This window comes from Leptosomus discolor, chromosome 5, assembly GCF_034619465.1.
Source record: "Leptosomus discolor isolate bLepDis1 chromosome 5, bLepDis1.hap2, whole genome shotgun sequence".
Taxonomy (NCBI): domain Eukaryota; kingdom Metazoa; phylum Chordata; class Aves; order Leptosomiformes; family Leptosomidae; genus Leptosomus; species Leptosomus discolor.
The window spans coordinates 12,572,317-12,591,491 of record NC_141395.1 but is presented as its reverse complement, the minus strand read 5'-3'; the positions used below and the strand labels follow the sequence as shown (position 1 = coordinate 12,591,491).

Sequence of the window (19,175 nt, the reverse complement as noted above, 5' to 3'; positions counted from 1 at the left end):
CCTTGTGAGGTCAAATGGCAGTTACAGTATCAGACAACTCTCATATCAGCAGGATTCTATTAAGACCGTCTATGAAAAATTATTCTTTTAAAAGAAAAGTTCAAATGAGCTTATTTTTTCTCTTCTTATAAGAGCCCCTCTTAGCGTTAGTTAGAAGATATGCTTAGAGCCTTTTTTGACATATTTGACTGATACCGTCTCAGTAGCTAAAGCTCAAAGGTCCTGTTTCCATTTGTTAAGACGCCACCCTCCGCTTGAATGCTGCATGGAACAACTGTGTGACTACCGCGTTTTGTCTTTTCCTCTTCTTTGGGGTTGTCGATTTTTCTGGATTTTCATTTTAATATGCATATGATTCAGTCTGGAAACTCACCTGTTTGTTGTTGGTTGATTGTATAGTGATAATCTGAAAACTGCCAAGTCTGTGTTCAGAGTATTATGCACAAAAAAAATCACACAAAAGTCTACAGGTTATATACACCTCCCACCACACCTTGGTGTGGACAGCCTGCCTTCTAATTTATATATAATTTACAAAATATAGGATTTGGTATATCTGTTAGATCTCCATGTTTTCAATATTACAAAATAAAAAGTACAAAAAAACCCACAACAAATTTCAGGGGAGTTCCCCCCACAAAGTGTCTCTTGTTTACATCTAGTCTTTCCCATGTAAACTGATATATACCAAAGAAGAGCACAGAAGACTGTTTAATAAATATGGTTGTAGAGCCATCTTTCTTTATCGCGATCTTCCCCTCCGTCCGATGTGCCAGCCCCACTCAGAAGAGCAGTCATTTAGCCATGTAGAAGGAGGGAAAAGAGGGAGCCAGGGCTATAATGTCTTTTCACACTAAAACATTACTGATGCCCTTCTAAAAGGCCTTTTTGTGTGCTGCAACAGTGGGTGTCAATTTTGAAAGCCCATTCAAAACAGCTAATAAAAGCACAGTGGTACACTTCAAATAGCTGGCAGTATGGGATGGAAACATTATGGGAGTGCAAATCCATTCCAAAATAATGCTTTGTAGTGAATCATACATTCCTTCAACCAAGTAAATGTTGTGTTGCATCAATAAATACTTAAATAGCTTCTTCTATCATCCTGTGGTAGCAGCCTTTTTTAAAAATTCCGAATTCATGTCTTATCTGTGAACTCTGTAGTACACATCTTTGGTCGACTTCTAGCACTCAGCCAGGAACAGCTCCAAGGTGGTTTCTTTCGATTGCCTTTCATGATGGGTGGCCAAAGAGTTTGCCAATACCAGCTCTAGAGTCACGGTGTGAAATTTCAACTGCGCTGCCTTTTCAGCTTCTCTGCCAACGCGATTCTTCTGCGATTCACAATCTCGTGTAATGCAAATTCCATCTTTGAGTGACGCTGCAGTCGGTGCTAACTAATTGGAGGCCCTTCATTTAGAAAGTAGGTGGTCATTTCTCCTTTGCCTTTGACCTTAATGACCCCTCGATATTCCAGCTGATAGTTGTTGGCTGCTAGAACCTGGTACATGTCCGTGGTTACCTGCAGAATAAACAAGAGTACGCAGATGCTTGTCATCCCTTCCACACAGACTTTTCATTTGCTTTTGTAGTAATCCATGGACAAAATTAAAGTAGAATCAACTTTTTTGTTTCTAAGTCAGTTGACTTTTCCATATCAATCACTAATTAAAAGGTTGGCACAAGCTGTGGAGCAAACACAACCTTTAGAAACTGAGAAACTCCAGAAGTCACACACAGTACACCACTGGGGGAGGAGCACAGTTTTCAAGGAGGTCACAGGATAAAAAGAAACAAACGAGTCACATTTTTTAAAAAAAATGTAACTGGCATTTCAGTCTACTCAGATGCATTAATTGTATCACTGGAGTGGTAGTAGGCAAACAGGTTAGACACATTTAAAAAGTCCTCAGAAATTACTCAGAAATTACACAGTGGATGTACAACTTAGAAGGAGTCATTCAGGGGGTTGTTTTTGTGAAAGAGAAGGTAATGGGCAACGAGAACGACCAAACTAATGGAATCATCTAGCCAGCATCCAAATTCTCTCTGCAGATGCCATTCAAAAATAATCACTTGTGCTGCAGAATAGCAGAAGTTCAAAGACTAGATTTCCTGAGCTATTTATTTATGACAATGTATTTTCTCACCCTTTTTCAGGTGGCTTTAAATATTTACATTTCTGGCTTCCTATTGCTGTAACATTGCTGTGCCGATTTGCTTAACTAGGATGAAAATTGTTTATGGACCATCTTGTAGGAGAGTTTAAAGGGTGTTGGATAAATATTGATCAGTTAACTGACAGCTTAATTGGAAAGAAACAGCATGGCTTCCCCTCTTGGGTTTTACATTAGTTACTCTAACTATTTTTATATCCCTTCAGTACTTTCCCAAGGAATGACAGTCTGTTACTGTGGACATTGGCTCAGCAAAAGCAGGACAGTGGAACTAAATCACTGCAAAGGTCACTGTCTGAAGGCCAAGGAGATGTTTGATTACAAGAAAGCTTCCATTAACCCCTAAAACTGTCCTCTTTCTCTAGTTGTAAGTCCCCATCCTGCTGATGCCTGCATCCTTGCTAGCCTCACAACACATATGGCATTATGGACAGAGAAGTGAGTTACAGAAATACATGTCTGAATCAAGCCCTTTGAAAATAAAACAACCCAAGGTTGCACAAGGCCGAACAGCAAAGCTGGCAGCACAGCAGGATGTGCTCCTAGTGCCAATGAGGCATGTGACGGGGGAAACTCAGGTCGACGCTTCCACCCAGAACCAAACTGCAACTTTTTGACCAAAGGTTGCAAAGTTGGTCAAGATTAAAAGGCAAAACTTGATGGTACCACTAGCATTCCCCAGTTGGCATTTCTTTCAGTACCGTATAAGTAAATATATGGCATAAAGGAATAAAAGGAAACTAGAATTCCAATTGTAATTAAGTTTTGAAACCTGTAAGTGACACAGGGCTGGCCATGTAAGTTTTCCAGTGAATTCTTACCTGAATCCTGTCAGGCACACCTGTACTGTCCATTCGGCTGGCTACATTCACCGTATTGCCCCATATGTCATACTGGGGTTTGCGTGCTCCTATCACCCCAGCTACAACAGGACCAATATTGAGGCCTGGAAGGAGAGAAGAAATCCCACAATGCTCAGATCCATCACGTGTGAACCACATGAAGCTTTAGGCAAGTTACTTTTCAGACAATAAAAAACACCCTGAGGCTCATTGGTTCTAGCTGTGCTTTACCCTGACATGTTAAGCTACAGACAAACTGTGGGGAAAGAAAACGGTTAAAGAAAAGTTGGCTTCTTTGATCCATTATGCCTGTCTGACTGGCAGCATGGGCTGGATCTGCTCAATCCAGAACTACTTTCCAGTACCAGACAACAGGGTAAGGTTTATTTGCCATCCAGCTGCCAAGCAAACTGCTCACTTGGAAGTCAGCACACAGCTGCTCCAACAGTGAGCGCCTGCGAGGCAGCAGCCCGGCAGCCTTCCAGAAGAGCCACCACACTTCATCCTCACATTTCTTCTCCTTCTCCTTTTCGATCTCTTTTTATTCCATGATTTGAAAGACAATTTAATGTCCAAGAATGGCACAGCTGGAGACCGCCGGGGGTGTGCACAGGGAGCCCATCACAGGCAAAATGAGCCCAAGCTCAACCACCATGTGAGACCGTGAAGCTCTGGTAAGAGCTTCTCCGTGCCAAGGTTGGTTGCCCAACTGCTAATTCTCCAGGGAGACTCAGTAATAATGCTGCTACTCTAACAAAACCGCTCTGATGTTTCAGACAGGCCAAAGTGGTCACCAGGCACAAGACAATTAACATCACTAAGCTAAGGTAACACCTATGTGCAGCTAAGATAACCTACAGGCTTTACTCCCCATAAAATCTCCCGCTCAGAATGACCACTACCTGTACTTAATCCTGTAAACACAGTGACATTACCTATCTTCATCTGGAAGTTGTTGAATGAATGTTCATTGATGTATTTCATTTGGTCCATTAACCTCATGGCAAAATCAGCCAGAGCTTTGATATGCGTCTTCCCTTCCTTGTCGTAAGTGGAATCATTGAGGCCTGATGCAGCCATATATGTACTGCCAATGGTCTTGATCTTCTCCAGCTGCCGAAATTGGTCCTCACTTATTATCTGTTTCACACGAGCAAAAGAAGTGAATAAACCTTGACAAACACATACATGCTCATAATGTCCTTGCCCTGTGTCCTCTCTTGGTACAAGCACTACAAAGTAGTGGACAGAGCCTCCACTACTCAAAGAAGAAAGGGGTTTAGAAATTCAGAGGAGCGACATGGGAATAGAGGGGATTTTAATGTGAAAAGAATTAAAGACTTCTAGAGAAAGGAGAAATGACCCATGGCACAAGGATTCAATAAGCCACCTTCCTGCAGGGGCTCCGCAAAGCCCACCTAAACTCATTGATTTGCTTCACTCTGTCCACCCAGGTTTTCTGCGACTTACTTACTTCATCAAAATCGGCAATGATCTCGTTGAGCAGTCTCAGACACTCCACCCCTTCATTGTTGGCCTCCAGCTCCACGTAAAACTCTGAGAAGTTGCTTATGGAGGCGAACATGACAGCCACGCACTCGCAGGACTGGTAGTACAGTTCATCATTTCGCCGCTCCTGAGCCAAGAAATGGGCTGCCACGTCCTTTGGCAAAATGTTGTGAAGGAGGCGTCTGTTATAGGCCTGCAGCTCCTCCATTTCTTCCTTCTCTTCAGTCGCCTAGTTTGGGAGGGAGAGACAGTGATGTGCTTACTCTTTTGGTAACTGCTCTGGGGAGGGAAAAAAAGGCTAAAAATTAACTTGGAGGGAGGACAGAAACAGAAGAAAGGGGGAAACTGCAAAGGAGGGCAGAACCGGAGTGATGCAGAAACTTGTGTTTTGCAGTGGAAGATGGTCTGTCTCTTTGTGTGCACACATGTATGTAAAAGCAGGCACAGAATAACACCAAAATCCAATGTTATATTTCTGGGCCCTGAATTGGGTAATCTGTACAAGGTCTGTTTCTTTTGGGGAACTCCACTGCCATCCTGCCATCCACGAAAACGTACATTTGGCTTGCCCAGTCAAGCACAACAGGTTTCAGGAGGACAAAGACAGCTCATCATTGCTGAAGTCTGACTGCATGAGTGCCATTGAATTATAACCCTCTCCCTGCACCCCCAAATGCTCATGTAGCTAAATAAAAGGACCTTCCTTTCCCACGGGGTTTGCTGAGGTGCAGTGGTGGTCATGAAGTACAGTTACCATGGAGCCCATGACACAGGCCAGTCCAACACTCTGGAGAGGACTTTTCACCAGCCTGTAAAGCCCGTGTCTCCCATGGTAGTGGGGGTATGTCCGGGCAAAGGGAAACATGAGGAGGATGGGTTGTCTTGTGTGTGTGCTAGTGGGTGTGGATTTGTGTTTAATGTTCAGATGGAACTGGAGCTTCAGGAAGAACGTACCCAGAATGTACCTAGGACACCTAGGATGCACCTAGGACCAGGTGACTAAAATAAAACAAGCTTTTAGAGTTCACTAGATTAATCAGACTTCAGAACCAGGTTTGATTTCTCTTTGCAGACTTGCACAGTACCAGCATTACCTCAATTCATTACTTCTGGTCTGTGTGTACAGGTACAGAGGTGTGTGTGCTGATCACCTCTGTCTTCCCCTTTACCTGATGGCAGCGGGACTTTCCCCCTTTGTTTTACTTTTTGCCCTTTTGAATATTTCTGAGCAAAGGAAGAAACGGGGTCAGGCAAGGACTGGGGAAGAGGCAGCTGAGACAGGGGTCGCATGGAGCGGTTCGGCTTACGGGAGCCCCAAAGAGCTGCCCTGTGTACAGCACCCTCTGCTTCAACAGAGGCACCAGGCAAACCATGCAGCCTTTCGAAATGGGTCTTCTTCAGAACTTTTTCTCCAATGACATTCGTCATTGCTGGAGAGATGGAGCCAGAAAAGGAAAGACTTCCCTGGCACATTTGGGCCTTGGCGTGGATGAACGCAGCTCAGCCATACCCTCCAGCCCTCACTTTGCGAAGGGATAACTTCCCCACATCCCTTAAGTACATGTTGGTAAAGGCACAAGCAATACTTGCAAAGCACTTATGACTTTGCTGGTGGATGCTGGTGTCTGAAACAGGACATTTGAACCTGGAAATGAAGTTAAGGAAGGACCCTTTAGAAGGTGATATGTCTGGACAGAACAAGAAAAACACTTGGCTCTGCATGGGGAAACAACTGCTTCGGCCAGCTGAGCCCAGACCTGGAACAGGCAAGTCGGTTGATCCCTTCCATTGCTTTACCAGTTATAAATGAGGATAACAATGTTTATCTGCTTCCCAAGGAGCTTCAGTTAATTGGTGCTTCCTCAGTGCTTCCTACTCAAACCACTGAAACCTATGATCAGAGGACTGGAGCACCTCCCCTGCGAGGACAGGCTGAGAGAGCTGGGGTTGTTCAGCGTGGACAAGAGAAGGCTCCGGGGAGACCTTCCAGTACTTAAACGGGGCCTACAGGAAAGACAGGGGTAATCTTTTTAGCAGGGTCTACTGCAACAGGACAAGGAGTAATGATTTTAAACTACAGGAGAGTAGATTTAGAATATATATATTCTAATATAAGGAAGAAATTTTTTATGATGAGGGTGGTGAAACACTGGCACAGGCTGCCCAGAGAGGTGGTAGAAGCCCCATCCCTGGAAACATTCAAGGAGAGGCTGGACGGGGCTCTGAGGAGCCTGATCTGGCTAAAGATGTCCCTGCTCACTGCAGGGGGTTGGACTAGGTGACCTCTAAAGGTCCCTCCCAACCCAAACTATTCTATGATTCTGTGATTATTAGAATGATGTCCTGCCATCCAGAAGGTAAGAAGTCTACATAAAACCTGCAGTCCTGTGGCCCCCCAGCTGAGTCCTGGGCAGAGCCAAGACCTGTCCTGCTTGCTTGAGAATCACATATGATGCCCCAACATCACTCGTGGGCACAAGTAGTGAAGACATTAACACCGAACCCAGAGACAGAAGTACAGTGTGGCATCATCTGTAATGTGTTGGTTATCCAGTACTGCTGCCTAGGGGCTAATGAAGGTTGGATATCAAGCCAGTTTCCACTGCTTAACAAGAAAGTGAATGAAAATGCAAATGTGAATCTTTCACACGCCTGAACAGAACAAACTAAAGCTCATTGAGCTCTGGGAAACAATTCAGCAGTGAATATGAACTTTTTATATTTACAAATGGTGCTACATTACAGGTTCCTGCAACAGCGACAGGCTCAGTTGCCCAAATTCATTAACCTCAGGCTTCAGATCTATAACCCTTTACTGTGGGGACCACCCAAAGTGCATTTACAAGGAAACAAGGGTTAAAGTAAATAACCAGGATGAGAAGCACTGAGCATGCAAAGTACCAAAGAAGAGCAGAGGATTACTAGTATGCCCAGTTACAAGCCAGATCCAGATTAAATTCAAAGGCGTTTTTTAACACTCCTCAACACGACAGTGAATGGCTCAGTAGTTTTATATTAACACCAGTGACCATGTGTATTCCTCCAACACAGCAAATACCCACTAACCTGGAGTTTCCAGAGGAAATCAAGCCTTGCAGTGGATTCCACTTGCTGCGCATGCAAGTACAGTGCCAGGACAAAGACGGTAATGATGACAGGGGTCACAATCTTCAGCGCGACTCGTGTCATTGCTGGAGAGCTGCAGCCAGAAGAACTTCCCGGTTAGTCTCGGCATGGAGGAACACAGTTTAGCCACGCTCCACAGTTCCCACTTTAAGGCTAACCAATCTCAGAAGAAAAGGCCTTTTTCTTTCCCCTCAAAGCGCATGTTGGTAAAGGGACAAACAACACCTGCAAAAAGCTGAGGACTTTGGCCCATAGGTGCTGGTTTCTAAAGCAGGACTTTGAAATTGGAAATTTAATCCAACTTCTTAAAAAGGTTTAACATCAATATAAAAGCCATCTTTTAGAGAATGGCCATACGTGCTCAGCCACCACTATGCTTGGCAAAACCGAAATGCTGACAGCTCTTTAGACTGTATTCACTGTGCCTCCTGCACTGACTTCCCTAGCCTCGTAAGTCTGGAACTGTTCTACACTTACTGCTTCTCTAATTAGCTGCTTCTTAATGGCCTTTGTTTTGTAAGTATTCCATAAGCCGAAAAGAGCATTAAGAATCATTCCCATCCCTTCTGACAAGCAAGCAAATAAAAACTGTTAAATCTGAATTACAGAGTTATACAGTATGAAAATATTATTTGATAAAACCTTTGACTTGTAATTACAAATAAACTCTGTGAGATGGTCTATAAAGCAAGTTGACATAAGCCCCACTGGAAAGAGGACGCTCTGAGAGTAGCTACACATACAAAAGAGCAATACTCAGTTCACTTAGGGCATCTGCACTGTGTTGCAGCAGCTCACAGCAATGTGTAGTCAAATACCAGACACCGCTGGCAAGTCAACGTGCTGATATTGCACCTTGTGAACAGAAAATGCCTACCAACAAAACCCCATAAAAATATTTCATGCTAAAGTGACTCACCATGATAACGTCGCATTTACAGACACGCTGAAAAAAACCACAAACACAAGGTTAGTAGAGTGGCTCCCTCCAGCACTCCTCTTTCTGTACATCGTTCAACAGCATCTCTGCAATGTGGCACCTCTAACACTGTGTGGGGCTATAGCCCCTTTAAAGCAGAAAACTACAAAAGATGGGGCCGGGGGAGGAAAAAAGGTGGTCTGAGCTACACTCAGAAATCCAGAGTGACCGTGCAACACGGTTGATGTGGTTAAAATATCTAAGAAGCATTAAGAGTCAGAGAATAATTTGGGATTTTAATGTCAGTGTGGGCCGCTTAGCAAATGCTTGTGCAGCCATCACTATTTCATTAGGTCAGGCTGGAAAATTTGATCTAAAGGAAGCTTTGGGCTGATATCTTGTGAGGGATAGCTCCTCTCTTCCCCATTTATCGTAGCATGGAGATGTGTTTATTTCCTTTAACTCTAGCACAACTCCCTTTTTCTTCAAGCTGCTCATCTCCTGTGTTGTGCCTAGCTTTGGGTACCGCACACGGGTGCCCTAAAGAAAACCCTTATGCGGATGGCTATTGCTGTTCACAATATGCACAGTACTCATATGAATCACTGCTGCTGGCGAAGATGAAGGGTGTGCTTTTCTTACAGTGAGAGGATGGAAAAGAGCTTTCTGGTAGGCAGTAGCTATCTGAGTTCCTGACTGATTGATTGCTTAATGCTGCTGGGTTTCTTCTCAAGTGTGGGTGGAGTATTAGGTGGCTGAGAACCATGTGCATGGATCTTTTAAAACACTATTTAAATGGAAAGAAAGACATCAGTGGTAAAATTACTGTAGTGTCATTGATGCAATTACAGCTTTGCAGGCTACTAATGTGATACATCTTTAGCCTGAGAATCTCACAGCTCTCTCAAGAGCTTTAGGCCACAGTCTTCTGGGGCTGGAGGGAACCTCTCATTACAGAATCAGAGATACAAATCATCAAAATCAAAATAGCTGAGGGAGCCTAACTGGGCATAAAAATTAAAAAAAAAAAAAAAAAAAAAAAAAAAGCAGCATAGTGACTCTCTAACCTTGTTTGTTCTGAGACATTTTCTGCAGCTCTGAGCATGGAATTTCTTCTGACATGGATTTTGCAACCCGCCGTTGTCTTGCACACGATGTATCCTGGCCAGCTCCAGCACTGAACATGTGTGCTTGGATGTGGACCCAGTTTGGGAACCCTGCGGCTCCCACACTAAAGGCTGCACCTTGTTGGAGGTGGAGACATTTCCCACATGCAGCATGATTCCCCTGCTCCCCTAAATCACTGCCTGGCCAAGGGTGACTGACTGCCCCCCCATTATCACTCTGTCTTATGATGGGAGCATGGCAGATCTGACCCTCTGCACTGCGGCTGCAGCTCACTGTGAGTGTTACGATCGCTCTAACATCTTCAGCAGAGACTATGAAATGCAGCAAACCCAATATTTACATTAATGCTTTGGGTAAGTGAAAATACTCCATGCAAGCAATAATGGCGTTACATTGGTAGGATGCTTCCCCATGGGACAGACATTTCCAGTAGCAGATGGCTCTTTAATTACTGGAAGGTGACACAGAGAGAAGCTTGCTAAATACACTCCTGCTTGAGTTAAGTGCACATTTTTAGCAGGAAAGGTGGTTGATTTTGGGGACAGCTCTCATAGGACAGGAGCATCTCCCTTGTCACAGCCACAACGCCGAGGACAGACAGCCCTCTAAATCACAACCCACAGCTTGAACTGAAATGATGGGCTTGATGAACAAACCACCGGGCGAAGCTCTTTGAGCTCCACTGTGCAGGAACTCAACTTAGATCACATTGGTCCATCACATCTTCGAAACCAATGCATTAGTTTTATCTTCTGCATAGGGAAACGGTGACATGATAGTAGCTCTGTGCATCCAGCGTGCCACCATGCCGGTGTGCTGCTGCAGTCAAGTCTAGCAACACCCAACGTGCTACAATCAGCCTTTCAGTTGCCTGCATGCTGGGTCGGTTTATACACAGAAGTGTGAAGTGACATCTGCATCACTTCTAATTAGTCAGAGTACCATAATGGCTGCAGAGCAGACAGTAATTATGTAGCTACAACGGGCACCCAATTAAAGTAGTATGAGGTCATGTTGTTGTTTTTTTTAGTATCAGTTGGACAATAAGGTACACCTCAAACTATGTGCTACATGCTGAGCTCCCATTTCCCACAACACACAAATGGACTGCTAGACATTGGGACAATAAATAGCTGTCCATGGAGCTCTCTGGACAAAACAAGTATCACTTAGTGAGAGAGAATACAGCATCACAGAAAGCTATTTCTGGGAAAACATGCTAACCTTCTCCACCTTATTACTGACATTTTGATTGTGAAGTGATGTAAATTATACTTCCAAGTGCTGTAATTTCGCTTAGTGCTTGACTTACAAGAATGAAATTGTATTTGGGATGTAAAATGCTTTTATTTCTCTAATTGTGTTAGAAAATGCTAAATAGCTTCCGCTGTTGGAATATGTAACATCTGCAAAAAAAAAAGGAAGGAAACCTCATTCTCCCCATACCTCCACAGAAAGCTCCACGGGGTTTCCTACATAATTTCACCCACTTGAGTTAACAAAATAATTGGAGTGATTACTGCCAATGGCAGTAAAAGCCATACCTCCATTAATTATTACTGGGCACGCAGGAGTGCTAAAATCATGGAATATTTATGTGAGGGACAGAAGTAACCAGGTGCATCTGGCTTGAAGGGGTTAATGACCATCAAGAAATCTAAGCAACTACACAAGCTATTTCATAACATACAAGATAACACTGGGAAGGACCATGGGAACCTTCTCAACCACCTTCCTGTCCAAGACAGGAGCAACCACAGCTATCATCCTTGACAAATATTTCACCTAAATTGCTGCTTTCTAGATCTCTGATTGTTCTTTGCTGCTCTGGACTCTCCATTACCTCAACTGCCTTCTTGCCCCAAACTGGAAAACATATTCCAGGTTAGGCCTTCCCACTCCTGAGAAGTGCAATGGTCTACACCTCATGTCTTACAAGAAACTCTCCTTATTATACATCCTAGCACCATGTTCATCCTTAGACAATACCATGATTTTATTGACTCCCATTCAAGTACAATTGTTGCCTACAAGGGGAAATCACCAAAACAAGTAGTTAACAACTCAGTTCCCAGTGAGAAATGAAACTTGTAGAGGAGGACAGGTTTGCGGACATGCCAAATTTCTCTCCCTGGCATGACCTTCAGGAGAGGGGTAACCTTGTCGGTAGAAGGAGGTTGCCACCATGATTAATGTGTGACCTGGTGACGACAAACTACCTTTTGTAAGCAAAAGGGCAACTCTCTACCCCCACTTAGCCCAGGTCCTTCTGCTGGGAATCGTGCTGAGACCACCTGTGATACTGGCTTTTCAAATGCGGACCTGTGTCCAACAGCAACTGTCAGGAGATCACTAGCCAAACATCAAACACCACCATTCCACCACGCAAACCTGGGTTTGATATACCAGATGTCCAAACATCTCAGTGGTTCATTATCACATCCCTGAGCCAGCTCAAGTTTGTTGGAGGATTTTTTTTCTTTTTTGAGAAAAGACATTTCTATATCAGGAGTGTAATACCAGAAGAAGTGAGAATGACTAACTACAGCTTCCCATTTCTGGAAGAAAAAGAAATACAGATCCACTCTGATTCCAGTTATATATTGTTATTAATAGATAGTTCGTTAGTCAATTTCCACATTAAACAGACCTCAAAGGGAACATGTTCTCCCACTCTTCAGAGATGGAAAGCAGCATTGTCAAAGCCTTCAGTTTACAGCCATGCCTTCTCTGGTATTATGCACTTCCCTTGCTCACACCACAGCCTCAGCGCTCCCGTCCACCTAATGCCACACTGAAATCATTGGGTGAAAGAAATTAGGTGAAGATTTCGGAAGTGAAACGCACTTACTAGGTGTTAGCTGTAACCAGGAGATCAGCATTGTCAAAAAGGTTGACCCCTGGCACTTCCACAATGAGAACATATATAAATTCAATGATTAACATAAGGATCAATTTTCCAATACAGCTGATCTGAAGGAACACAGAGCAGGCCAGGAGACTCAATAAGACACTGTAGGTAAAGTACTGTATAAAGACAAAAAGGGGAAAAAACAGAAGAGAGATGAATGTCAGCTGGATAAATCAAAACTGAAAACAAAGGAAACTGAACAGAGGGATAGAAAGGGATTGGGAATCACATAGTTGAGCTGACCGAACATGTAAACTTGGGGCTGCTCCCACATTACAGGAGATTTATGTGTTACAACTGAACTGATGGAGAGGAAAACTCTTGCATTCTTCATTAGGCGTTATTTGCTTTACACTCAAGAGGCATAGGGCTCGCAGCTGTGTACCCAAGGTCGTGATGCAGGTTCGCCCTACACACAGTTACTGAATTAGTAGAAAGCATCATTCAGTTATGCTGGAATACTTGGTGTTTTAAGGTCAAATTCTGGACTTGAACTCACACACCTGCACAACACACAGGACCAAGGGTATCAGCAATTCACACCACCAGGACAGACACCCACTTGAGGCCAGTTGGAAAGTACTGTCCCTGCTGATGTGACGCACTGGATCCGTCAGCAAGCTGTAGGCTGGACAAACTCCTACCAGTGCCCAACACCACGATCATTTCTGCCAGCAGCTGCAGAAGTGTGCGCATGTGTGGTAGTGGAGCCCCCTGTCACATGTGGGTGCTGGGGCAGCAACTTCTACCAATCTGAGAGCTGAAAGTGTAGCATGCCAGTGGTTTCAAATGTGACTGCAGGTGCCATTTATGGCTCCTGGGAAAGCTAGCATGGATGTAAAATGAAGAGAGGTGTGTTAGCCAGCTCATCACCTTCCTGCTATCAAATCTGTGGAGATTTAAGCTTCCACTCTGTCCGGACAGGCCTATTTCTGGAAAAAAAAACCTTTATCAGATGCCTAAGGCAATCCATCCTTTCAGTTAAAAGCAAGCCCTAGTCGAAGTAGAAATACACTTATGTTCTGAGCTCATTTATTAGTAGTTCATCACTGATACATTAAGTTAGAGAAAATAACTTCTACAGCTTGTAACTTGACTCTTCAGTTTCTAGAAAATGGGTGGATGTTCCCTGTGGCTGAGGGGTAGGATCCCACCACCTCCTGAAAGCACACTGGCAGCAACAGACAATGCCTGTACCAGTTCCAACACCTGCCCTGCAAAGCACAGGGGAGGGACTCCTCACTTCTTAGCCCACTGACCGGCAGGACCTTGCTCAAGGCTGCCGTAGCTTCCTCAACATGCAAAATGCTTGCTCCTCATTGCTTAAAATTCCTCTCTGTCCTGAACCAGCACTCCTGACAACCCCATGATAGGCACAGACTGTTTCTAGCTCTCCACTGTGCCAGACTTTGCTCCTGGATCTTTCTGCAGACATACAAAGAGCCTTTGCAGGGTTCAAAGTCACAGTAACGGTGGTCGCAGAAACCTCACTGAATCCGACAGGGACCATATTCCTGTTAGATTAAATGGAAATAGGTTCAGTGGGATACCAGGGCTTTCAGTAGCACCTTGGACATCTGAATGATAACAGATCAGCTATAAATCTGTCAGGTCGCCATAAACCCAGATGACATTGACATAAATTCTGCCCCTATCCTAGACAGACTTTTTTCCATTTTCAATTAGACCACTCACATAATGGCTGTGACCTAAAAACTCAGAGAAAGTCTTGAGTAGTTATGCAAAAAGATGATTTTTTGGTAAAGTATTCTGCCAGTGTGTAAAACATGTTTGGGCTCTTTTTACTATTAGAAGCATTTTCTTTTTTTTTTTTTTTTTTTTAAACAAGTTGTTCTGAAGACGTAGGATTTGCATTTGCAAATTGAAGCAGACCACTACCAGGGCTGCTAACCTGCCTGCAGCCAGAACGTGCTACACCTAGTGAAAGAATATATAAGCAAAGTTTTTCATCAGGACATAAACCAATGGAGGAACGGGTTAAATCTGTGACTAGACATTGATTTTCAGTGAATGGATTTTCAAGTAACACTAAGCACACACAAACTCCTTTGAAATGATTTGCACTTCTGCATGCCATTAAGGACTTCATGGAGAAAGGCCATTTCGCCTGCTACAGGCAGGATCCAACAATTATAAAAGCCTACTGATTATTCAGCCCTGAAGGAACTTAAACATTCATGTGGACTCATGATAACAACTTCAGACACTTAAGTTTGTGCGTAGTAGCCTGTGTCAGTCCTATAACGTCAGTCAGGAGCAACCTTGCTTTCCTCTGAATCACTGAGATTTATCACACAGGTTTTATAGCCTCTTCTCAGATCAAGCTCTGCAACCGATTTTTGTCAAGAAATACCTCTGGAAAGTTGCAGTTGGGCAAAGGACTGTCACAGAATCCCTGCAAGGTGCCCAGGCTGTAGTTGGAAGTCAGGTTGCTCATAAGGCATATGTCCACCTGGTCAGGAGTGATGTTGTATTCTGCAGCCATGCAGCTGGCAAGATCCACAGTGCTGCACATGAACTGAAGAAAAAGATGGTATCAAACTTAACGGCATAGACAAGGAGAGGAAAACAAAATGGTTTGCATCAATTAAAAAGCCTCCTGGAAATGGCTGTAGCGATATGCAAAATATGCAAAATGAAATCACTGGTTTATGTTTTACTGCATATACAACGGTTACGGTTTTTCTCCTCCAGAATATTAACTAAAAAAATCCAGGCTGTGCACTCTAAAAAGCTAGTTTTGTGCTCAACTTCACGTACAACTTTATGTCTGAAGGTTCACAGGCAGAGGGGCTGTAGATATTACACGTACAAATATATCCCGCTTTCTGTGATAAGGTCCTGGTGCTGCTCTATTTCTGCTGATAGGAATTTCTGAGCTGATAACTTTCCCTTGCCATCTCTAAAGCTTCTGCTGCATGTCCTTCAACAGGGAAGACTTTAGCAGCACGGCTCAAAGGCTGATGTGCTATGTTATGCGGAGGAAGTAGCAGAGGCCCATTCTGATCTCCTCCACGTGCTGCTCCAGTTGTCCATTTTGCTAATTTTTACACTAAGCATTTCACGAATGCAAAGAATCAATCACGCATTATGCAGAAAGACAAAGTTCTAATTTCTGCGTGGTGCTCAGCAACCCACATCAGCTTTTTGCAGGTGACTGTGGGGGAAGGCAGCGGGGTGGTGATGCCAATGAGCTAGCACCTCCCATTCCAGTACCTCAACATAGTTGTTCTCAAATCTCCACTATGTGTACATGGAAGCTGAGGCAAGAGCGAGTGGTGGACTGATTTTCAGGTGTTTAAGCCTCTCCATGCCAGTGCAAGTGAGCACTGACCCAGTTGAGACCATAACTGAGAGGAGCAGAAGGCCACGTGAAGTCTTTGTAGCTGCCTCCAAGCTCAGGGCCTTAACCCCAGGCCCGTCTCTCCTCCCTCCCCCTTAAAAAATGAAATAGATGTATGCAGGGTAGAGAATATCCAAGTGGTCTCTTTAAAATACATTCAGCCTTCAAGCTATTTGTACAAGTGAGAAAGCAGCAGCAGCAGGGACCTAGAGAACAGCCCATCTTTCTCTGAGTCTGAAAGCAGCAGCAGAGTTTGAATGCAAAGCTAGACCACCCCAGTCCCAAAAAAGCAACTCAAAGCAAAGTCTTCACAGTCCCTGTTAGGTGATTACCGCACTCGGAGCAGGATGCAGCACCGTGCAGCAGGCTGGCACAAAGCCTACGCAACCCTGAAGTCCCACTCAGTATTGTGGGAGTTAAATGATGCCTTGGCCTTGTGCTGGCCCTTCACACAGGAGTACACTTCAGGCTTGGCTTATGTGCTTGGAGCAGAAGCATTTAAAGAAACAGAAAAGAACATGGGCACAAATCAGTGCCAGGCTTATAATGGGCTATAGGGATGCAGCTGCCAGGCTCCCATTTATTTTCTGTGCCCGAAAAGCAAAAGAGAACTGACCTCAGGTGCTGTAAGCATGAGGCAGATTACATTAAATGCAGCGGTTGTAAGGGTTACAATGCTGCACAGCACCAACAAGAAAACTGTGCAGAACTGAGTGGGTCGAAAGGAAATAATGCACATACCATGTTGACAAAGGCAGACAGAAAAACCAGGATAATGGCAAAGACTCCAACTAAGGTACTATTGGTCCTGGACTGTACAATCTTCTTAGAAAGAGTCTGAAGTGGAGCTGGGAAAAGCTGCATGTGGGACAAAAAGAAAAGATTAAATAAACATGTAAAATCATCACGTGTTTTACAGATTACAACCTGCACTTGAGCTGCCTCCTTCAGCTCAGCATCTGTGTGGATGCTGCACAGGGGTTAGGGAATGGTGCTGGGGGATGGCAGCTCCGGGACGAGAGTGAGCAGGAACATGACCACCTCGTGGCAGCAGGCCCAGCTGGCTCACCAAATCTACTTAGCCCTTCCTAATGGGAATGATGGCTCCTGAGCCGAGATAGCATGGCTTGCAGGGCTGTGCTCATCCTGTCATGGGAAGCAAATCTGTAACTGAAATAGCCAGGAGCTCGAGCCTGTAAATTACTGGATCAAAAATGAAAAAAAGCATAAATGGAAAAATACATGTCATACCCCTTTGATCACAAAGGCATATCACAGGACTTTCTGGTGCCATTTCAGAAACAGACTGTTAAAAAGCCCAGGCTAGCCTTGTGATCTGTCAGACCCTCGGTGAAAGGTGCTGGAGAAATCAGCTGGCCTTGTCTGGTCTATGGCATTCGGCACCACAGACACATGGGGCTAAAAATAACCGCTGCTGAGGGTGATCACAGAGCTCCCCTAGACAGACTGTTCCAGTGTTCCACTACTACCAGAGCTAGAAGCTTTCTTCTAATTGCTGTCTGACTGCCGGCCGCCAGCGTGCTCTGCTTTAGGTGCTGCGTTGTATTCTGGCTAGAAGCTGTCTCTGCGTTAAAGCAGAGACTAAGCAGGCACCCTTTGCAGCAAGTGTCACCCCTCCGCATCGCATGGGGCCTCCTTGGGTCGCATTAGCTACAAGAGGAGTCCAGAAGACAATGAAACCAACCCTTACCCTTCATGCACGACCACCGTCCCAGTGCAAGCTCAGGGCGGGAGCAGTGAGAGCTGGACACCAGGAAACCCTTGTGCACTGACACCCTCCTGCAGGAGAGCACCTGCCCTGCAGTGCCCTTCCCCTCCATGACAGTGTGTGGGGCAGGGGGGCTCTGCGGAAGACTGCCAAAGTTTTTTCCAGAACCCAGTTCTCCTTTCCCTACCAGCACTCTGCATGAATAACCAAGCCACTAGAGAGTATTTTTAGAGACACAAAGAAGCTAGCAGCACAGTGACATGGCAGTGCAATTTAACTATGACTAATGTTTCTATTAAAAGTCTTGCTTTTCCCTTTTATCCTTCACTCTTACATCTTCAGAGATGCAACATTTTGTCAGTGCCTAGCTTCCCACACAGCAGTCCTACGATGTAATTATGAAATGTTTGATCGGTCAAAGCACTGATTAGCTGGTGACTTTTACAGAGGGAGGGAGAGGTTGTGGCAAGAGTTTTGAAAGAGCTGATTTCACCTTCTACCAGCACATGCACAAAAATCCAGCTAACTCCAGGCCATAGGGGAGGGCAAGGCTCTGTGAGGGATGGCAGAAAAGAAGAAATTTGGGTTACGACTTATTTGCACTGAACGAGGATTGATTGAAATTCACTGAAAGCTTATGCAATCCTTCAGGCTCATGCAGCCATTGTAAAACAAAGCAAACCACCTTTCTCCCTCAGAAATAAACCTTGCTGATACAGAAATCCTTGGCTCTGTCGGTAAGCCATGAACCAAAATATCTCCTTGCCCTACTGTATCTAGCTGCTTCCACGTAGACATCAGCTAGCAGATCCCTACCAGTGCTGGGATGTGAGAAATGCCATGGTGCTTTCCTCTGTTCTAACTTTTATAGTATTTGAAGGGAGAAGGAGGATTCATGCTGCATATAAACAGTTTTCTCACTAGATTAGAGCAGGACAGGTTTTCCTGACACTGCTTTATTTAGGCCTCAAGGACAAGCTCCACAAACGTATGCTGGGACCTAATCTCTTTCTGTACTCTCTGGGAAATCAGGCACCTAAATAAAATTCAGGAGCGCTTTATTGTGGATCTTGGCTCAAGCCCCTGATGCCAATGATCCCAAAAAAGCCTGACTTTGGACCAAGCCTGCAATATCAAGCAAAGCTATCAGTGGAAGACACTTAAATTCTAATGAAAACATGTTTTCTTTGTTTTAATCTTTGCAAACTAGGAAAATTTTAGGTCAGTAAACAAGCAGAGCTGGAAAAAGTCCTGAAGAGGAAACAAATGCCAAAAACCATAGGAGGTCAGGATTGTAATAGAGAGCCCAAGGGCACAGCTGTGCTGCACATCTGAGGAACCTCTGCCTTGCGAACAAGCGAACAACTTTCATGGAGTCTCTATAGCATAAGGAACGCTCTCCCCACCTCACCTATTGTGCAGGTGAAAGGCTGAATTTAAAAAGTGATCCAACAAGTACCAGTGTTACAC

The 19,175-nt window shown here is 44.4% G+C and overlaps 1 protein-coding gene across 1 annotated transcript in view; it reads right to left on the bottom strand.

Annotated features, from left to right (window-relative positions):
* Positions 1–1,393: 1,393 nt before the first annotated feature.
* The window catches only part of ADCY5 (adenylate cyclase 5), a 219,862-nt gene continuing 202,080 nt past the window's right edge, over positions 1,394–19,175 (bottom strand). The window contains exons 13-21 of the mRNA XM_086466303.1: positions 16,718–16,834; positions 14,987–15,151; positions 12,553–12,728; positions 8,574–8,600; positions 7,595–7,727; positions 4,494–4,757; positions 3,955–4,159; positions 2,999–3,123; positions 1,394–1,522 (exon numbers count right to left, since the gene is read on the bottom strand). Coding sequence (XP_086322429.1) covers positions 1,394–1,522; positions 2,999–3,123; positions 3,955–4,159; positions 4,494–4,757; positions 7,595–7,727; positions 8,574–8,600; positions 12,553–12,728; positions 14,987–15,151; positions 16,718–16,834 — 1,341 coding nt within the window. The remainder of the gene's footprint in view (positions 1,523–2,998; positions 3,124–3,954; positions 4,160–4,493; positions 4,758–7,594; positions 7,728–8,573; positions 8,601–12,552; positions 12,729–14,986; positions 15,152–16,717; positions 16,835–19,175) is intronic.